The sequence below is a fragment of the Oreochromis aureus genome, linkage group 3 (assembly GCF_013358895.1).
Source record: "Oreochromis aureus strain Israel breed Guangdong linkage group 3, ZZ_aureus, whole genome shotgun sequence".
Lineage (NCBI taxonomy): Eukaryota > Metazoa > Chordata > Actinopteri > Cichliformes > Cichlidae > Oreochromis > Oreochromis aureus.
In genome coordinates, this window is record NC_052944.1 from 48,689,464 (window position 1) to 48,711,753 (window position 22,290).

Below are 22,290 nucleotides of genomic sequence, written 5' to 3' on the forward strand. Positions count from 1 at the left end.
GTGCAAACTGTAACAGCAGTGCCGCTTACCCAGGAACTCATAAGTCACAGTAAAGCTATAAAAGGACCTCACCATTGTAGGAGGGAGGGAGTCGCAGAGAGAGAGGGAGAGAGAGACAGTACTGCCCACCCCCCTACTCTCTTATCACGCCTTTCAGACATAAAACTGGGCCGAGCACATATCCTAAACAAACCTCTTCAGCTCTGCCAAGCACGCATTTAGCTCTGCAGTGTGACTCACTGCAGTTTCCTGGTAAGCCTGCTGCGGTTTGGATGTCTGTCAGTCGCTGTTTTCACTGGTGTTTTCCGACTAAAGCAGGTGAGAGATAGTGTTTTGGTTGCCACGTGTATCTTTTTCTTTTTTTTTTAATCTTAAAATCAGCTCTTGCTGGGATGGAAGAGTTTAGAGCATTTTTTCATTAACGTGGTATAAAGTAGACATAAAGATAGAGTTGCGTTGCTTCTGAGTTCATCAGATTAAACTTGAGATTCCCGACGAACAGCACTGCGGGAAGCGTCTACTGCAGAGGCCGGATGCCACAAGCAATTTACATTTGAACTTTTGACCTTTACAGTATTTTCAACAAACCCAGCTTCAGTTTACACATCGGTAAAATGTATCTTCCCAGCCTGAGTCTTAAAAAAACAAATCCGATAACTGTAATGTCAAAATGTCATGTGTTTTAGAAAAGTTGACACCAGCTTTTTGGCCAAAAGTGAGGCAGAAACCAGAAATATTCAAAACATTCATTGTGAAAATGACAGGAAACCACCCGCTTCGTTCATTCATTTACTGTTCTAGATAACTGTAGATGGTTGTTCTTGGGACTTATTAATGTTGGCTTAAAAGCCAAGAGTCCCACATCTTTTCTTGTAAATGGGGAGGAAAAATGCTTTACCAATGATTCTAAAGGTATACCTGCCTAAATCTGTACAGATTGTGGGAATAACTTAGCTTCATCCTTATAAACAGTAGTCAGTGTTTAGGAACGAGACTTGTGCAAATACAACAAAAAGCCGTATACGGTGTTTTTTCAGTGGGTCTGACTCACTTAAAGAAATATCCGAACTTGATGCTGGGTTTAAGAGATAGTGAACTTCGTAATTAGGATATGAGAAAGATGTTGGAAATGATTATTGGTCGATTTATCGACTCTATTGCTGCATGTGTTTTAAATTTCTTAGGTTATCCAAACGTCTGGTCTTTCTTATAGCTCTAACATGTAGTAATAGTTGACTTACATACCTGAATTAAAGCTACACAGACATCAAGAGCTCCACAGGATTGTTCATATGGCTTTGCTTTGTTGTATGTTTAACAGAATACATTCTGAGACAGCAGCACTGAGGAGACGAGAGTAAATGACTCGTCTGCAGCTCTTATTTCAAGTTAAACTTTAGCAGCAATGGGCGTAATTTCTTAAAATAGCACAAAAAAGCTGCGACGGGGTTGTAATCTTATTTTTTAAATCTACTGTTGTTAATATTTATGTAAAATAGGCATTTTTATATGGAAATCCAAAGGTTGAGGATTTGAAACAAACCAAATTGCTTCAGCTTTAGTTTTAAAAAATGACAAGATATTGTACAAGATACGATTTTATTAAGAAATGGTATTTACAGCAAATATGTTCTTCAGTTTTGTGCATACAGGTGGAGACAAGTGAAGGATGTCAGACAACCAAGATATGATGGAAATGGGGGTAAACGGAGCCTCCAAAGTTTCCCGTTCAAGACATCCGTTGCAAGGCGCCACAGTCAGTTTCCACAATATTCACTACAAGGTGAAACAGGGAGGTGGATGTTTTTGCCGAAAGAAGGCCACAACCAAAGACATCCTCGTCGACCTCAAGTGAGTACACTGGTGGTGTTAAACTTCAAGGACAACAGACACTTTACTACTCGTCATTTTAAACACACTTCTAAAAAATGGGCAAAAATTATGTTTCAAAAATTGGAACAAATTCCAGTTCCTTAAATAAATACATCAGTGCTTGATTTATTGAATAAAGTCTTATATTCTTATATCCTTCAGTTCTTATATGATGCCCTTTTATAAAGATTTATTTGTCCATTTCTGCCAGAAGTTTTTAGTAGTAGTATTAGTAGTAAGTAAATTATTGTTGATGTGCTGATTAAATTTCTGTCTTCAGACGATTTGGAAATCTGAAAGATATAGCTCTCAAATCTTTTAATGTATTTCAAAGAGGGCATAGCTTAGCTGTAGTACCTGGTCTTCAATCAGCTGTGCAGCCCAAAAATACAACATTAGATTAAGACATTTTAACACTCGATCAAAGTGTTAAAAGTCGAAGTAACAAAGGCAAAAGAAGTCTGGAATTTAGATTTTTCCATGCACATCCTGCAAATGGTTAATTATCTATTGGTTTTCAAAACTTGAAACTTGATTTTGAAAGTTGTGTGGCTGAGGAATGTTTTGATAAGAGGGACATTGTTCACACATTTATGTAAAAAAAAAAAAAAAAGTCTCTTTTTTTTACTGGGGACCTTTGAACAGTCACAGGTGCATTTTGCCCGAATTCTGGTTGATGGTATAACTCGGTTATGAAATTGTCCTGGTGTGATGTTTAGCTCAGTGGGATATGATGTTACACCATCAGTGAAAGGCTATTGTTTCATCAGAGAAAAGGCAAACAAACAAAAATTCCTAGAATACAAACTTCCTTTTACAAAGATTTAGAGGGGTGTTCAGAGGATGTTCATGAAAGACACTGAGCAGATGATGAAGAAACATTATTAATGTTGGAAGAACTTTAGTTTCAGTACCACCCATTTTTTTTTTTTTTTTCCAAAAAGCTGAACAAAGAAGCCCAAGTGAACGATGCCGCTTACCTTCCTTTTTTCAAATTTGTGAGACAACAAACTTTAACTTTCCACTCCCGTGTAGTTATTCAGCCATCATCAGAAACATTAACAATGTATTTTAAGTCATTTCTAAGTTCACTGCAGTTTTCACACTTTGCAAACCAATCCATTGGGTTCAGTTAGACCCTTTTGCAGCCCTCAGGTGACTTGCAGGTCCATGTTTGACCATGTCTTTAGTAAAAGAAACATGCAGTCAGGTACTTTCAAGATAAGATAAGATCAGATTGGATAATGCATTATTGTTAGAGCACATGTAACCTTGTCTTACACCACACGCTCTAACAATCAGCAGAATAACATACAGCATGAATAAAAATCGGAAAAAAGAGCACGCCCTTTACACGAGGATATACCACACAGTCACGTGATATATATGTGTAGAGGGTGGAAATGCTCTGGTTTTGTCAGGACTTGTGATAATGAATCAGCTTCAAGGAAAAAAAATGTGGATTTACAACTGACTAACACCCTTTTAAATCATATCTTTTCACCTCACTGTTTCTGTAGTGATGCACTTTGCCTCTTAAAGTTTACTAACCAAACTGTAATAAGATGGCTTGGATTTACTTTGTCTTACGAGAAATTCCTCTGATGCTACAATGCGGGGCATGCTTCAGCCCTCAGGTGACTGCAAGCATGAGCCCACAGTGTGGTAAACTGATAATGCACAGTGTGCATGTGCAGCTACTGTGTGTTTATTTGTCTACGTGCTGCCAGGAGCCCACCTGGGATACAAACGTGACACGATCAAGGTTCGCTTGGTTCAAACACTCCCACATGTTGGGAGGCAAAGGAAGGAAGTTTGCTTTGTCGGGAGACTCAGGTTCCCCAGTTTGCCTCTGTGAAACACATACACATACTGTACATACAAAAGCCTGTGAGAAGACAATGACTCTGGGCTTAAACCAACAAACAGGCACAGGTACAGGATGCTGTACTGCCTCAGTATGTATGAAAGTTTACTTGGCAAGAAGGTTGAGGGTGTAAAAGTTACAGAATCAAAAGTGCAAAGTGTTAACACTTTATAACAGCCAGGATTAATAAATTTAAACTGATACTTACTTTAACACTGAATCAAAGATTAGTAAGAAAGTTCTCCAGGTTGTTGAGATTTGAGCTTCTTCAGGTTCTTAAAACAATGTCAGATGAGCTGTACAGATGATGTTGGCGTTAAAGCTAATAAATGTTGAATAACAGTTACATTACTCTGAGGTCTAAGTCGTCATAGATAATAACCCCAGCCCTATGTTTTATGTGTAGGTTATTTGTGGTTATTTTCTTTGTTCGTTTGTTGCCGAGAGTTTTTGAGAACAACTGAACTTCAGCGGTTCAAGGCCCTAGTCACAAAACCTAGAGACTAGTTGCCAATTCCCTGGCAACCCTGACCAGTTGGAGAGGGGTTACTGGCAGTCACTAGGTGAAATCAGTCACACATAGGTGCAGGGTGCTGCCAAAAAACCGCCATATGATTTGTATTCTAGCAAACGTAGACATATACCCACATAGCAAGCAGGTCTGGCCCAGATCTGGTGTCAAGCCGGCAATGCTGGCTGACTTCTGGCATGGTAAGTGGGATGTCATCCAGATATGGGCCAGGCCTGGCAATGATGGCACTGTTTATGTGATGGCATGCCACATCTGGCTCGATTGTGGTTTTGTTTATGTGGCCCAGCTGGCACTTCTGACTGACTGGTGTCATGGCAGGGTGTATTACTCATGTTTACCACCGGGTGACTGTAGCTCAGGAGGTAGAGCAGGTCACCTGCTGATCGGAAGGTTAGTGGTGTGATCCCTGGCTCCTTCAGTCTGCATGTCAAGTATCCTTGGGCAAGATGTTAACCGAAGTTGCTCGCCGATGCATCAATCAGTGTGTGAATGTAGTTAGGAAGCACTCAGTTTAGAGAAAATGCTTGTGTGAATGGTAAATGTGGCATGTTGTATAGAGTGCTTTGAGTACTCTGGGAGAGTAGAAAAGCGCTATATAAGAATCAGTCCATTCACTATCTAAAAAGAGTTTCGTCATGTTACTTTTGCACTATTATGTTCCGGCACATGTTGTTATTACATGGCTTGATTAAGGTACACATTAGGCTGACATCTGGGGCCAGAGCTGAAACTGTTCTGGGCCAGCACAGGGCCAGCAGTGTGTCTGCAACTGGCGTTGTGCTGGCCCATGTGTGGGCCACCTCTGGCAAACCAGGCCTGGGCCACCAAAGGGCCATCATTCTTTGCAGTATGTGGGCCATGTATTAGCACATTGTGTGGGCCAGATCCGGGCCATACCAATTTTGCTATGTGGGTAAGAACTCCAAAAATAAATGAAAGTTGAATCAACGTTGCTGATATGTTTGTTTGTGTTTGTTCAACTTTAGTTTTTAAAAAAACAGTTTTTCAGCCATGAATAGACATTGTGAAAATGCTGGCCGCCAATAATTATTCAACATTGAAATGTTTGTTAGCTTTGCCATGGTCTCCTGTTGACGATCGACAAAGATGTCACCTTGTTTGCAAATTGCGATTTGCTTATAGTGAAACTTTGAAAAGTCCAGCCTGGAAATGGCGACCATTTACCTTCAAAAATTTGTTAAAGACAATAATTGCATCAAAAACTTTTCACATTCGTTACAAAAAAGTTGGTTTTACCTTTATAGGGTCAGGGAAAATATAGGGTAAAGGTAGAGTTAAATCTACTACACCAACACGTGTCTGCAGACAAAGCCATGGATTATACTCTGTTATGAAAACGATCAAAGTCTTGTTACATACGTAAGTTATGAAAGCTTTAATGGGTCAAAGTGTAGCAGGTGTGTTTGTGTGTGAGCAGATTTTAATGACTGGTACCTGTGGTATTTTATTGGACATGTGTAATCATTGACAAAGTTGAAGGTCTGTGCTTTAGTTGAACCTGTTTGCATGAGAATAAAGGCTGTATCCTGCCGTGACAGCTCATACTGGAGCGCATTAAAACTGACTTTACCATCATTTATGATTGTGCATTTATAATCAGGCCAGAGACTGACCTGTCTGGGTGTAATGAAAGTTAAATTATCAGCAACGCCATTGTCACGCGCAGAATACACGCAAGGGATTCTGAATTGTGATAAGATGTGAAAAGGAAAACCTAATGAAAAAGGAAGTTATAGAAAGAGGGTAAAGTTAACAAAACAGGACTCCACCTTTTGTGGTGGAGTCACTTGGATGAGAGATGAAACATCCTCACAAACTTACAGAGGTCCAGTCGCCTTCTCCTTCAAGCTACTCAATCCATTCACTCTGTCCATTAGAGCAGTTCGGTGGAGCAGTGATCTTACTCTTTCTGTGCATTTAATCTCTGAGATATCTCAATAAGTGATAAAGAAGTGACGTTTCATCAGTTTTCTTTTTTTAACTAGAATATTTGCTCTTTTTTTACTGTAGACCTATTGTGTAAAAAAGCAAAGTCATCTGTATAGTAGATAGTGAAAGAAAAAAAAAACAGGAATCGAATTTATTATTATTTGGATCACACAATTATAAAAAAAAAAACTAAACATCGCTTTTGAACAGAGTCATTTTTAAAAATGTGTCATCGTATGGGAACGGTTCGTTTCATTTTACAGTGTGACACAAAATTTAAGAAAATATAAGACCCAGTGGGATTGGGCTCAAAATGGCAATGAAATAATGCACGGAGGGAACGGCAGGTTTCTCATTTGCAGGAATCTAAAAAAAAGCTGCAGAGTCATGTTTTCTAAGATCTGCTGAATGAATGACAGGACAGAGTCTGAGCAGGAGGAAGTCCACCTCCCCGTGTTTGTCAGAGTCACTTAAATGGCTAAGTGACTAAAAGAAATGAATTTTACTTTTCCAAAACATTAAATTGCCGACTAATGCCCTGACAGATACTTAACAGTGTGCCAATGTGGTTTGGGGTTTCAGATGCCTGTGATAATTCACTATACTATAACTATACCAGCAATGGCCAAAAACAAACCAATAAACAAAAAAAACTGTATTAGCCTAAAAGGGATCAAGGAGAGAGGGGCGACTATCACACAGATGTGCATATAAAACTGCTGCATCATGGTTACAGTTTGAGATTTGCTTAGTGGCAGTTAAAAAAAAAAAAAACGGAAGTCTTCATTTCTGTGCACATGAGGGAAAATGCAGAATAAGAATCACTGTGTTACGAAACATCCTCAACCAAACGGCTACTAAACTCGTAACTTTGCTGGAAAAAGCTTTTTCAGTTCCTCAGAAATACAGCAGCATGACTTCTGTAGTATCACAAAAGTCACTCCAGAGAAAAGCAGAACTCAAACTGCTTCATCATTTCAGAGACAAACCAAAAAAACTCTTGGGAAAAGTAACCAACCTTAACCCTTTAGAGTCTAACTTGTCACTGGTGTCAGATGGGTATTTTGCATTTTTTTTAAAACCTCCATAACTCCTGAACCATTTTCTTAATTGAAAGAATTCCAAAGCAGTGACTCTGAGCCTTTCAGTGATAATAGGGTCATTACTTTAATCCTAGGCGTAGCAGCACTGTGAAGATGAAGGTTGGTAGAGAGTAGAGTGAGTGGGATGGAGCTCTACAGAAAGTAAACATTTTATCAGGTATTTGGGTTCTTTTTTTTATTTTCTGCTGTTTGCTGTGGGTTTTTTTTTTCTCATTTCCCTGAGGTTTGGCTGTGGGACACTGCCTTGGATGATCATAATGACCCTGAGATCACTGAAGAGCACAGAGTTCTTGCTTTCAGGAACCGTTGGGACTTTTTAGTTTCCCCAATTCAGCTAGAAGAAGATTCCCTTTTGTTATTCCTACACAGTAAAAAATAAGATCAACATTAAATCTTTATTAGGAATCCATTCAACTGTAGGAATTTAAATTTTAAAGGACTGCATCTTATTATTATTGCTGATTAATTTCACAGTTACCACAGTGACTTCATTCAACCAAGAGTTCAAATTTTTCGAAGCATCTAAACATGAAAAAAGTAAAGAAAAAACAGCAAAATTTAAGAAGCTGAAACCCTTAAATTAATGTGTCCCAACTTTTGCCGACTGCTGTTTATGAAATGAATTATTAAAACATTTTTCATGTGAAACCCTCTCACATCTGCACATCTACAGATTCACCACTGATAATATTTTTGTCGCTCTCTCCCTCAGTGGGATCATGAAGCCGGGTCTCAACGCCATCATGGGAGCGACGGGAAGCGGGAAGTCATCGTGAGTGCTGCAAATGTCTTTGTACAGGAAGAAAACGGGAGAATAGGACTCCAAACGTGATTGAATGTTTTCCATTCATATTTAACAAAAATCTGAAGAAAACTTCTGTCTTTTTGTTAAAAGATAAACAGCTGGTGGTTGATGCATCAGTGTAGAGGAAGTACTGTATACATTTACTGCTGGAAAATATTTTTTTCATGTGTCTTTGCCTGTACACAGAAGGATTAAGCCTTCTTCAATCCAGTATAGTTTGAATGTAAACAGTTTCCCTGCCACATGGAAAAAACATTACAGGAAATAAAACAAGAACATTTTGCTATTTTTCCCCTCAAACTTCCCGTCCATATTTTTGCCAGCTGATTAGCAAAGACAGCCTATTCTTGCCTTTGTAAATCCAGATGGTGCGTAGCAGGAAAGCAGCCAACCTTGTAGACTGGGTGAGCTGATGTCTGCATAAAAACCTCCTTACCAAGACTAGATTTGTGATTGAGTGTTACCTTTTTGTTTCAGGTTTCTGGATGTTCTGGCAGCCAGAAAGGACCCTGCAGGTCTGACAGGAGAGGTCCTGATCGACGGAGCCCCTCAGCCCCCGAACTTTAAGTGTCTCTCTGGCTATGTGGTTCAGGTAGGTGAAAGAGGCAGGAAGTTCGACAGGATTCAGGAGAGTTTCCTGGACAGGGCAGGAAGAGATTTCCTGCAACAATAAAACCGGCTTCTTAGGCCAAGTCTGTTTGAGTTGCATAAAGTTAATTGTTTTAGAAATACTGAGGTCATAAGTCACATCTGTGGAAATTAAACTGAGTGTGAAAAGATGTCCTTGAAACAAAAATTCATCTGGCAGCAGTAAATGTTTGGTCACTTTTAATGTGTTAGTGTTTCTTTTTTAAACACTAGCTTCCTGTCTGCAGGACGATGTGGTGATGGGGACTCTGACGGTCAGGGAAAACTTCACCTTCTCTGCAGCCCTGCGGCTCCCATCAAGCATCAGCCAGAAGGAGAAGAAGGCGAAAGTTGACAGACTGATCAAGGAGCTGGGACTGGGCCGAGTGGCCGACTCCAGGGTGAGAAGAAAGAAAGCTCAATAAAACTAAAAAACATTCAACAAGTCAAGAAGTGGTACAAATGAATAATAGAATATGTAAAATGACTGTAAAATATAGGAAGAATGAAAGTATCCAAAAGAAAGCTAAAAAGAGCAAAGACACGAGAGAGAGAAAAGACACAAAGAAACATGAAAAGAGAAAAACTGGAAGACAGACCGAAAGGAAAGAGACTGAGGTCTGACAGTAATGTGTTTGTGCAGGTGGGCACTCAGCTGATTCGTGGGATTTCTGGTGGCGAGAGGAAGAGGACAAACATTGGGATGGAGCTGATTATCGACCCGCCCGTCCTCTTCCTGGATGAACCCACCACGGGCCTCGACGCCAGCACAGCCAACTCTGTGCTGCTGCTGCTCAAGAGGTGAAAACACACACACATTTTTAGTGCTAGTGCTGATGCCATGAAGATGCCCATCTATATCATGCGTCCACACCTTGAACACTAACACTGAGTCTGAATGGAAGTTATGTCCTAAATCTATGAAGTCACTGGGCAAGCTAGCCAACAAACATCACTACTCTAAATAGTGATGATTTTATGGGATATTGTCGTTCAAAAATGGCCAGTTTTCCAGATCTGCATCTTATCTGTAACAGTATTTTCCAATGTAAAATGTTTTATCAGAGATTAAAAAGCAAGAAGGACTGATATAGCTGAATTCTGGTTCAATTAGACAACATTTGCTGGGTGAAACATGGAGTCTGTGTTTTTCTGGAGATTGCTAGCTAGTGCTGATTGTTGTTCTAGGAGCAGAGCAGAAGCAACTGGAAAAAGCATTTCCTAGCAAAAATGCAATGTGAATACTGAAAATTTGAAGATTTTGCCTGAAATGCTTAAAAATGCTCAACTTGCTGAATGAGCTTAATTGCATAAGGTTACCAAAATATCAACCAACCTAAGTGTAAAAAACAATAGTACCATAACTGAAAATGCTCTAAAGTCAAAAAAGTACCAAAACTGAGCTTCATTTGTGAAAATATTCTTTTTCAAAACAAAAAAAGCATAATAATAATAAGGAAAGAGATTGACTCAGACACACAAGCATCAGATTATTTGGAGTTTTTGCCGAAAATCTTTTCACATAAAATTCAGTCTATGGGCTGTTAGAAGAAACAAGGAGTCAAGAAAAAGAACTTTTAAACAGCAAACAGATTTAACTCATTATTGAAAAACTACTGTGTACAGCTTCTTCAGGCCATCATATTAACATTAAGACCCCACCTATGACTGTTTAACTGCTGGTGACAAATAGCTGGCATATGCTTAAAGGTCTCCCTTATCACAGTAGCCTGGTCAGCACAGATAAAAGAATCCAGGAGGAGTTCAGATTGTGTAAGGCATTGGGTTCTTTGATTGGGCTTGGCTCTTCGTGAAAATCAATCACATAGAAGACCAAAACAAAACAGAGATGTGAAGTCTGTTCTTCTGTACGAGCACGTCTGAACGATCAAGGTCTTCCCCAATTGGGTCTCCATTTTCTGGCCAAACAAATGCTGAAGTGTAGAACTGTAGAGAACAACTGGCTGTATAAACATCTGCCATGAAATAAAAGTGAAAGGTTAGGGTAACCCTAACCAAAAACATGAGCGAGAAGACATCAGCTGGGAAGGAAAAGACCAAAGGTAACAGTTAGCAAAAGGTCAATGTAGGGTGAAAGCCACAAGCTGCATCATATGGTAGTAGTAATAGTAGTAACACTAAATGGATAACGATGATAGATGGAAAAAAAAATCCATTGAATAAGTTTAAGCTAAATAACAGTTTTTTCCTGTTACTCCAGGATGGCAAACAGTGGTCGCACCATTATCCTCTCCATCCACCAGCCTCGATACACCATCTACCGCCTCTTCGACAGCCTCACCCTGCTAGTCAACGGTCATCAGGTCCCCTTTAAATGCTGTTTATTGAAATACTTAAACATTTTCACTAAACTAACCTCCAGCTAGTGGTAGAAACTGTGACTTGCATGTTAATTCCTCTCTCCATTATAAAACACGTCAGGTTTATCACGGCCCAGCGCGGAGTGCACTGGAGTACTTCTCAGACATTGGTAAGCACATTTGATTAACTTTAACCCAACAAGATGCAACACGACAGAAAGGGGAGGTTTGTGATAATGTTTAAAAACTGTTTCCTAGGATACACCTGTGAGCCCCACAACAACCCTGCTGACTTCTTCCTGGATGTCATCAACGGAGACTCGACCGCCGTCGCCCTCAACAGTGGGAAAACAGAAGGTGTGTAAGTTTGTTCTGGACCAAAAGACAGCAGTGGGGAAAAAGACCCTCTGAGGTGTAAGCCATCGTGGTTATAACCCTACCTTGTTTGGAAAATGTCTTAAAAACAGATTTAGAGCAAGAAGCTTTTAGAAGTGGTGTCAAGTCTTCTCTTTTCATCTCATCAAACACCATCAAGTATCCTTCCACCATCGCTGTGTTCGGGTTTAGCCAACGAAACAATGAGACAACTCTGCCACTATCAGGTCACAGTGGGAGTTACAACTTTGCCCTCTATAATATTCGTAGGGCTTCCTGCTGTTACAGAAAACATTACAGAGAAAAGTACAGTAGATAAATAGTTTATTGAGAATTCATCATGTGAAGCTTTAGTTGGTTCAAACATGAAAGTCTGAACAATAACTTTTGTTCAGTAGTTTCATAAACCCTTTAATTTTATCCACACAGTCGGTGTGTTTGACTCACAATATCATAATGTGTCATAATCATGATGATTACAGGTTACGGAAGAGAAACAACAACATCCAAACACACGAAGAGAAATATTCCTGGAACTTTCCAAGGACAGAGAAGTTTACACTTCTTTCATGTGGAAACTTGGACACATATTTTAACCAGCTGTCTCTCAGTGACTTGTGCCTATTTCATGTCCAAGTCCAGCATAGGGGGGGCGGTGAAAGTGGTTCCCTTTATTCCCCTTTTTTTCTTCTCCGAAAATGTATTACTAATGACTCAAAATACTTATAGAAACGTTTACTATAACTATAAAAACATCTTATTTTAAAATGTTATGAACTCAAATTATGGACCTGCTCAGCTGAGGACCTTTAAACTCCACTACATCTCTGTTAGCAGGATGAAGACGCCCTCTTCTGTCCTGCGTTAATTTTTAGATTAATTTTAGTGCAAAACTAATGTTCACTGAAGTGTTTCTGCCTTCAGTCTTCATCAGGACAGGACAATCTAAATGTCTGTAATATCACACTGTGTCTGTTTGTACAACCTGTAACACATGCTGCATTCAGACACTGTGGGACACACGGCATTGTTCAGACTTGATTTGACATTAGTTTGAATTCACTTAGGTTAAAATATTTGGCTTGTTTTGAACACTATGCAAGTGAAAACTTAAAAAAATCCAGGAAAAATAATAAATCTACAACAATTTCCAATAATGCTGAAGAAATGCTTTCTAATTTCACATATTTGGAGTTTGCATGTTAGTAATAGAACCACACTGCTTTAGTTGTAATTTTAAAGTGATTTAATATCCTGATTCTGTGACACATGCCAGTGATTATATGATTAGAAGTAATAATATAAACCCCTTTTTTTTTTCTGTGACCGCACTAACTTTAGACCTGACCAGACCTCTCTTTGTCCAGATCCAGATCTAGAGCCGGATTCAGAATCGATGTCAAAGTCCCGAAGAGGGATTGAGGAGAAACTGGTGGAGGAGTACAGAAACGGTCAACACTTCAAAGAGACCAAAGCAGAGCTGGGTGGGTGCCAAAAGAAGGCTCCAGTGTTTATTGATTTTTAATGTTTGTGTCTGAAATTGTTTCAAAAATATGTTGGGTGACCATAAACAAAGCTAGATGGCTACAAAGCGAAGCTAAAACAACTACCAAAAAGAGGACTGCAAATAGGTCCAAAATAGGAAAGGATGACCCAAAAATTACAAATAATTGCATCTCAGTGTAAATGAACCACAAACAGATAATGAATGACTACATTGTCTCGTAATCCATGTTGTGTGTCTTTATTATGTTTTTACTGTGAAATCACGCTGTTATGTTTTAGTGTTTTAGCTCCTTGGACCTTAAATTCTCCTCATTTCTTGTACTTCACAGGACATGTTAATGACTTCAATGTGAACTGCCGACATTAGTTCATACAGGCATGAGCATTTGTTTAAATGTAAAGTAATTCACACCTTTGCCACCTTCTGTCTATCTCAGAGAGGATCGTCCAGGGAAAGAAGGTGGTCACTACTACTCCCTTCAGAACCATCACCTACACCACCGGCTTCTTCACGCAGTTCAGATGGGTTCTCAAGAGGACATTTCGCAACCTCATACTCAACCCGCAGACCTCCATCGCTCAGGTAAGTCTGCGTAAAGTTCACTTTATTTATTCACGTACGTAAGAAGAACTGTCCAGTTTGGGGAATGTGTATCTTCACTGTCTAAGAGTGAAGTAATAAGATCAATATCAATATGGGATTAGTTCATTTATATTGATAAACATTTGTTACTATAGTGACATTAAGCTGACACAAAGCAGATCCTTGCAAGCTACAATAAAAGCTCCCTATGATTCAGAAGCCGCCTTGAAGTTATTATTTTCTTCTTAGGTCTTCAAACTACCTAAACTCTGCTGCAATGTTGTTTTTAGAGAGAAGAGGCATTCTCCTGGTAACCTTTCCAAACAAGTCGTACTTGCTCAGTGTTTTTCTTATTGTACCGGCTTTAACATTTAACATGCTAACTGAAGATGCTAGAGTCTGTGATGTAGATGTTTGGATGTTTTTGCCGTTTCTCTGAGCGTTGCACAGTCTGGGACTGACACTGCTGTGAATACTGTGTCATTGTGTTAACACATATCTGACGTCTCCAGAACAGATCAAATAAATAACAAGACTTCTAATCAAGTGCATTTGATTAGCAGCACGTGGCTGATGTTTGCCCTCTTAGCCCTATGGAAGCAGTAAGGGGGCACTTAGTTTTTCACATGACTACATATTCATGTGAAAGCTCTCTTTTTCTCATGACTGTTATTTTGCCTGCTGCTGAATTTACTCTGGGCTTTTCTGTGGTCACTGCATCACCGCTCATCTCTTCCTGTATGCACGTGTCTTCAGTCAGTGGGAGTTTAGCAGGAGCAGCACCTGGTGTCAATAATTGAAACTGTGGCATCAGATTATTTTAAGGGGTTTGGGAAATCCACTGCCTCCCTGCCTTAAACTCATAAGGAATGATGAACTTGCATTATTAACTGCAATAAGTGGTTATAAGTGTTGTTTTTTTTTAAAATTCTGTTTAGGTAGCAGTAACAGTCTTCCTCGCTCTGGTTGTTGGAGCCCTTTTCTTCAATGTCCAAGATGATTCGAGCGGAATTCAGAACAGGTATCTACTGTAGTACTTCTGTGGCTTTGTCTCATTCGAAAAGCAAATGATAAAACTGATTCTGGGATGTAAGATTATTGATGTTGTGGTTTTGTTTCCAGGACTGGCGCGCTGTTCTTCGTCGTCGTGAATCAGTGTTTCAGCTCCCTGTCAGCTGCTGAACTCTTCATCACAGAGAGGAAAATCTTCACGTGAGTCTCACACTCAAACATGAATATGTTTTAAAGAAATGGTTTAAGCAACTTTTTAAATTCACTTTGGGGTGAAAAGGTAAATTCTTGTGACAACTTTATTGGTTAAAAGTCTACAGTAACGTCACTCACCTCTATTTATCATTATGTTTTCACAGATGCTGTTTTTTTTTTGTTTTTTTTACACAACTTTTCCTGTATATCTTCCTCTCTCTCTGCAGTCATGAGTATATCAGCGGTTACTACAGGGTATCGGTCTACTTCCTGTGTAAGATCTTGTCTGACATCATCACACTGAGGACCATCCCCGCTATCGTCTTCACCTGTGTGGCATACTTCATGGTTGGTAAGTGGAAGACAAGCTGTGCTTTGCTGGTGTTTATGCTTTAATTGTATGCAGAGTAGAGCTGATTTGATTGGTAAGCCAATGTGTCAGTGTTTCTAATGGTCTATGTTATGAATGTTGATCTGGATCTGAACATGTTAGACTCTCAGCTCAGACTTTTACATCACAGAAATCAAAGCAAAAAACCTATAAAGACATGGTTGTTGTACACATCAGAGGTTTGTTAGGATTTGTATCATGTGCCGTTTGTGCGTCTTTGTTACTAATTATAACCCTGGCACTCTGATTCATGATTTCGTCTCTGTATGTACAGGTCTGAAGCCGACAGCTGGGGCCTTCTTCTTCTTCATGCTCACTGTCGCTCTGTGTGCCTACACCGCCACGTCCATGGCTTTCGCCATCTCAGCTGACCAGACAGTGGTGGCCATCGCTAACATCTTTATGACGATCACCTGCGTCTTCATGATGGTGATGCACACACGTCAGCATACACTTGTGAAAACATTAGTGCATACACACCCAGAGCCTGCATATATAAAGATGGCTGTAGCTTCTGGCTCTGAAAAGATAAGCCAATCTCTTAAGCCTGCATTTATTCTAATGGACAGCAGGGGGCGACTACTCTGGTTTCAAAAAGACATCTGATTATATAGAAGGTTATGGAAAAGTGACCCTACTTTTGATTTGATTCATGACCCAATAGGTTTGTTTATTGTTTCATGTGAGTCAAAATTGTCCTTTAGCTTCACAGGCTGGTTGACCCCATATTTTTTTTTTTTTTTTAATTTAAGCTTTTTTTGACCAGAAAGTCCCTTTAAATAAAAAAACAAAAAAACAACACAACTCTTTTTCAAGGGAGACCGGTCAAAGAAGGCACACCATTACAAAATTACAAATGTAACATAAAATCAAATATAACATGGATACACACAAATCCACAAGACTCCAAAAGCGAGGAGGGAAGCATGAAAGTGCTCAGCTCAAGGCTTTACAAATCAGTTGAAGACACCTTTTTGGCTTCAGTTTTTTGTAAACAGTCTGTAAGCTGGGATTTCAATTCTTACATGGAAAATGCTGGAAATTGTGGCTCTGCTCACCAGAAAACTCACCATGTTTCCAAATGAATAGCATCTGTGTTAGAGTTGGCTGAAATAAAAGCCTCAAGTGAACATAGTTCTCCTCTAGGGTTCAAGGTTCTTGTCATTCATCATGAAGAAACCAAGTAATAAGTAATTGCCTAATTAAAATGTAATAATACAACTAAATAAATATGTAAATGTAATAAAACATTATACTGATAATATAAAAAACATAAATAAATGCATCACCTATTAAGTAATAATGGCTTAGTCAATAAGTCCATCAAAAAGTTTATAACTTTTGTAATGGTGATCTTCATTAAAATCCTCCAAACACTCAGAAAACCATGATGGGACTGTGCTTGCAAGCATGCACCAGGGTATATTTTCCTTTTTCTGGTTCCACCTTAACATCAGGCTGAGATTTTAACACATGTTTACAGCAAACTGAATTAAAGCAAATCTCATAATGTTCAACTATTTGATTATAAAAATATGAATTTACATCAATTTATGAGGAACTCGCTTAGAAAAAACTGACAGTGAGAAGATAAATATGAGCCTCGGAGAAGTTAATGCTAACACCTTTTAATATTCATGATGGTCAGACAGGTAATGTGAAAGTTAGACAACAGCCTAAAGGTGAATTTCACTCCCTGGTTATTATAATTAAATTAAACTAACATGCTGTTTAAAGGAATGGATTCCTGTGACATGTAAGACTGAGTTAGTCTTATGTCTGGCAGAGGTAAAAGTCTGTGAGCAAGAAAAGAACAGCTATAAAAATACAAATCAACAATTCAACAAATATTATAAAAGTTCAACAAGTTCAAGGCCTGTGTGCTCTGTTTGCTGTGTAAAGGCTTACAGATCAATACAATGGTGCTGAAATTGGTTCTCATCAGGGAACAAAAACCTCTGCAGATGTGGGATCTTTTTTCTAGGCATACAGGCAGAAAGAAATGAAAACTCAAGGTTAAACCTGAAGTAACCACACAAAGCCTCGCCTCTTGTCTCATCTGCTGTGTGTCCTTTTCTCCAGATCTTTGCAGGACTACTGGTGAACATCCCCTCCATCGCCAGCTGGCTCGCGTGGTTGAAGTACTTAAGTATACCCAGATATGGCCTCAGTGTAAGTACAAACACTGCCAGTTAAACCTGTTTTTAACTGTTTTATTATATCTGCGGCAATTTTATAATCACTTAAAAAACATACCTTCCCTTAAGTTAGGCCTGTAGACAACTAAACTGTTAAACTTACTTTAGATATTTACACCATGATAAATTACACGTGAATGTTCATATTTAATGAACCATTGAAATTTCATATTACACATCTAATGTTTATGTTTTACAGACATTACTTACTTCTTTTTTTTTTTATTATAACTAACCTGTAGTTTACATTACGTTTTTTTACACAGCATTGCATCATTTTATTAACTAATCGTACTTTTTAATTCTATTTTATGATGTTTCTCTCTTTTTAGCATGTTTTATCTAGCAGTTCTTTATTTACTTTATAGTTAAAGTTTTACTGAATTATTTAATTTTTTTCCTATTGGTTCTTCTCCTGTGGTGCTTACAAGCTGGTTAATTTTTTTGTCTCTTTGACATTTTGTAATTACTTTCAAAATTCATCATTGCATTTAGTTTGCATTGCATTTGGCTCTATCTTTGAGGCACTTTGAACTGCACTCGCGTGCACAAAGGTTGTTGTTTTTGCTATTTTTGGCTGCCCCCTGCCACAAAGGGATCGCCATAGTGGGTAAATCCACCTTTCCTGACACAACCCCAAAGAGGATTTGCGTCTCCAGCTGAAAGGGAGCTATACAAATAAAGTTTGACTGATTGATGTGCTGATTATCGATAATAGATAAGGTAAAATCAGCTTTGAGAAATAAACCATGATAGTATTTGACTCTTTCTGAGTAAAGAGCTTTGCAAAGATTTAGAAAACCTTGCTGTAGATTTTCACTCCTGTGCAATAATGCTAATATCACCTTAGCAGGAACAACATTTTAAAGAATAGGAGTTCTTCAGTAGCTTTTACATACATACAAATGCATACTGTGAGCAGGATTGGTCCTCTGGGTTTACAAAGACTTTTTCTGCAGATGAAAATCTTGTTGAGTGATGTTGTGATTTGTCTCTGAATCTCTCCAGGCTCTGCAGGCTAATGAGTTCACCGGGCTGACATTCTGTGAGAAAATGAATACTACTCTCGGCCAGCAATAGTAAGAAGCACTGACACACATGCAAGAAACCATGAAGTGATGAGGTTCACTGTGGGTTCTTAAATGAGATAGAAACATGGAAAACAGGCCCATCTGTGAGCACAAAGCCGACAACTACCAAAGTAATGCAAGACATTTAAAAAACTAATTTGAACTGCAGTCAAAATATGGGATTAAAAAGGGATTTAAGTTAATAACACAACACATACATCTAACATTTAGCCTTAACACATTCTGAACAGATGAGGTCATTAAATAATTCAAGTCCCATAGATGTTGTTTAAATGGAAACTAGGCAAAAACAGCTTTTGTATCAAGCTGTAAACATGTTTATTTCTACTAGGAAGTTGGACATTTTTACATCGGAGTCTGTGGGGACTGACTCGTTTTTAAAGCCAGCCTCAAGTGGTGATTATAGGAACTGCAGTTCTTGGTTTACTGTGAGCAATTTCTGGAGTAAAGATGGGAGTCTCTGGGGGAATGACTCGCCTCTGGTTATATCAGATCAATTGCAGCTTTTGATACTTCAGAGCTTTCTTTGTTTTGTTAACCTGAAGAGATGTTGCTTTTTCAGCACTTAAATCAATACTGGTAGTGGACTAGTTACCGTATTTTTTGGACCATAATAACCGGATTATAAGACGCATTAAGCGAAACAAAACAGTCAGATAAGTCAAACGTTACTCAGCTCATTCTTCTTGCTTCCTCCACTTCCGTACCATTGATTCATTAATGCTCAATTATCTCGCAGCTGCTCTATTACCATGTTGTTGCAGTATATTAATGACTAACCTCGTATTGTGGATGGATTAACTCAGTTGCTCTCCTGACTGAAGTTTGGTCCGTTTACAGCATCCTGCCATGTGATTGCATTTGTTTCTAACCATCGGGAATTCTCACATTAACTGTTATCAAGTGGAAAAAAGTTTGCGTTCATCCTCCAGCTTCACTGTGTTTATATTATGCTAACATAGCTATGTTGCTAGCACATCATTATATACCAGCTAGTCCAACTTCAGTAACCCTACAAACGTCACTGCTGTTTAGTTTTCTGTTTTCTTCTCATTTATGTTGGAAGTGATAGCAGAGCTGTATGTTAATTTTTTCAGAAATCTCTCAGTCAGAACATGCTATATCATGTTTAGGTGGAAACTAGCGAGCTAACTACCTGCTAACTTCTAACTCCGTTAAATTTAATAGTTTCTGTTTTCATGGATGCCTGGATGTTAAACTTCATTGTTACACCTGGTAAAGCAGCAACACTGATCATTTTATTAAAGATGAAAGAATTTAGACAGTTTTTAACTCTCAGTGATGCTGCAGTGTTCATTTGACTTTGGGACCTGAAGCAGACGGAGTTTTGGACCCAGATTATTGCGCGAGGCTCCTGACTACGTTAGCCGTAATGCTCCGACAATCCATCAAGCAGTGTGGCTTCGTAGCTTACCAAAGTCGTACTAAAACATTTTTGACAGACTTTTGAACGCCGTGTACCACATAAAATCAGTTTGAGGTCAGTAAGCACAACCAGAATTCATACATAAGGCGCATTGTCGATTTTTGAGAAAATTAAAGGATTTTAAGTGCGCCTTATAGTCCGAAAAATACGGTAAATAGCTAGGCAGCTAATTAGAATGACACTATCTACTTCTTTATGTAAAGTTGTCTGACTGCTGTTCAGTGTTAGTTTCAGATAGCTCAGCATTTATTTGGTTGGTGACGAACTTTTGTGCTCCGTTTCCAGCTGTTACAGTGGCGAGAAGGTTCTGGAGGACCAGGGCGTCAATTACTCCCTCTGGGGCATGTGGCAGAACCACTTGGCCTTGTTCATCATGACCATCTGCTTCCTCATCATAACTTACCTGAAACTGCGCTTCATCAAGAAGTTCACCTAAACACTGCTGACTCAGGGTTGTTGGTCCTGAATGTTTTTGTCTTATCTGTTCTTTTCAAGTTCAGGTTCAGTTTTCATGTCATTTATTCAGGTTATAAATACAGATCTATAATACTGATTTTTTTCCTTACTTTTTCTATTTTGTAAAAATTTTTTATGAAGATTGTTATGAAAACAGTGATTATTTGATCACTCCTTACTAACCTTGTTATTGCCTCATCAACTGTATCATAATTTTTGCACTTTAAAGTTCAGCCTCACAAATACAAGAATTTCATATTTATAAACTTTTCAAAGACTTTTTTTCAAAATAAAATATTGAATTTACATTGCATATTTCTGTTTTGCTCATTTATACGTTTTCATCATCGTTTTATGACATATAATGGCAGCCACAACATTTAGCTTGAAATGTATCAGTTTGCTTGTAAAACTAATTCATACATGAGCTTTGAACCAAATCCTCCTACTGTACCTTCAAAGTTATTATAATTCATTCTGATGGATTCATGAAAGGCTGAAACAAGTTTCAAACCAGTCAGCTGGAGCAAAAACATTTCAGTCAAAACCCATAGATGTGCTGGGGGAACTAAGCAACAGGTAGGGACACAGGCCTTTTTATTAGGTACAGTCATGCAGCTGCTCAGGTCCAGATTCTTCAAACCGTGCATCAGAATGGGAAAGAAATGTGATTTTAAGTGACATTGAAGGTGGCGTGCTTGTAGATGTCAGATGGACTGGTGTGATTATTTTAGGAACTGCTGATCTGGGATTTCCCCACGCAACCATTTACAAGTCTTACAGAGAATTGGTCTAAAAAACAGAGAAAATATCCAGACATCTTCTGATGGCTGCTTCCAGCAGCACAACATGCCATGTCACAAATTTTAAATCATCTTAAATTGGTTTCTTGAACATGACAGTGAGTTCACTGTTCTCTACAGTCAGCAGATCTCAATTCAATAGAGCAATGTTGGCATGTGGTGGAACGAGAGATTCACATCCTGGAGGTGCAGCCGACTAATCTGCGGCATCTGTGCAACGCTATCATTATAATGTGGACCAAACAGCCCTGAGGAATGTTTCCAACACCTTATTGGATCTCTGCCATGAAATAGGCAAAAAGGGAATGTCCAACCCAGTAACAAACAGAGTGCATGGTGAGTGTAAGTGTCTATCCATCCATTAGTTGTTGACATATTTCTGCTCACAACTGGCACAAGTGTGGCTCCAAAAACAATCTGGCTTTTGTTTGCACATGATGAGATAATGGGAGAGGATCATGAGGGTAGAGCACGTGTACACAAACCTGGAAACATCAGAGGGCTACGGTAGGTGTGTGCCTGTAAACAGACAGCTTCCATAGAAACCACTGCTATGTTTATATTGTTGTGTGAAGTTGGGAAATCTCATTTCACATGAGTAACGGCAGTAATGACATATAGGTAGAGAACAGCTTTGTGTTGCTGTAGGAAAACCTCTGTGTGGTAAGTGAATGACTAACTGTTTCCATAAACCGTTTAATGAGCCCTTTTAGCAAAACATCAAACCAACAGCTGAGATTATAAAGAGAAGCAAATTAGAACAAATGATGGGGCTTTTGTTCTCGAAAGGGTCTGAAAGACTTGTGTATGTAAATAAGACACACAGACAAACAGCATCCTTCTTTATGTTGTATGCAGATGTTTGAAGCCCCAAGATGACAAAAGGAATTATGAAGCTACCTGTGCTGATGAACAAGTAAAAGTAAAGAAGTGTTCCCTGCTAACAGAGTTTTTCTTAAAAAAATACATTTATTTGTGCGTTTCTCATATTAGAACAGCCAAGATTACTTTTTCTCTGTTACTCTATACTTGCTCATCCGCCTTCACACATATGAACTTCCCGTTATAGATTCATAGGGTTTAATATGATGTCAGTCCACGCTTTGCAGCTATAACAGCTTCAGCTCTTTTGGGAAGGCTTTCCACAAGGTTTAAAA

The 22,290-nt window shown here is 38.8% G+C and overlaps 1 protein-coding gene across 2 annotated transcripts; it reads left to right on the forward strand.

Moving 5' to 3' along the window:
* Positions 1-134: 134 nt before the first annotated feature.
* On the forward strand, positions 135-20,632 carry LOC116319348 (broad substrate specificity ATP-binding cassette transporter ABCG2-like). 2 transcript variants are annotated; one of them, XM_039610462.1, is made up of 18 exons: positions 135-318; positions 1,639-1,851; positions 8,037-8,096; positions 8,607-8,721; positions 9,005-9,157; positions 9,400-9,557; positions 10,978-11,080; positions 11,199-11,247; positions 11,336-11,434; positions 12,820-12,936; positions 13,396-13,541; positions 14,480-14,562; positions 14,664-14,753; positions 14,975-15,099; positions 15,413-15,567; positions 17,221-17,310; positions 18,345-18,415; positions 20,160-20,632. In XM_039610462.1, the coding sequence occupies exons 2-18, from the start codon at positions 1,670-1,672 to the stop codon at positions 20,308-20,310; spliced, it is 1,947 nt and encodes a 648-aa protein (XP_039466396.1). In that variant the 5' UTR covers positions 135-318; positions 1,639-1,669; the 3' UTR covers positions 20,311-20,632. The 2 variants fall into 2 exon arrangements, with proteins under 2 accessions (XP_039466396.1, XP_039466397.1); XM_039610463.1 differs by having other exon boundaries at positions 152-252.
* The last annotated feature ends 1,658 nt before the right edge of the window (positions 20,633-22,290 follow it).

Coding starts and splice junctions, on each gene's coding strand:
- LOC116319348 (XM_039610462.1), top strand. CDS start 1,670: ATGTCAGACAACCAAGATATGATGGAAATGGGGGTAAACGGAGCCTCC. Junction 9,558..10,977: donor GTGCTGCTGCTGCTCAAGAG/GTGAAAACACAC, acceptor CTGTTACTCCAG/GATGGCAAACAGTGGTCGCA. Junction 17,311..18,344: donor TACCCAGATATGGCCTCAGT/GTAAGTACAAAC, acceptor GAATCTCTCCAG/GCTCTGCAGGCTAATGAGTT.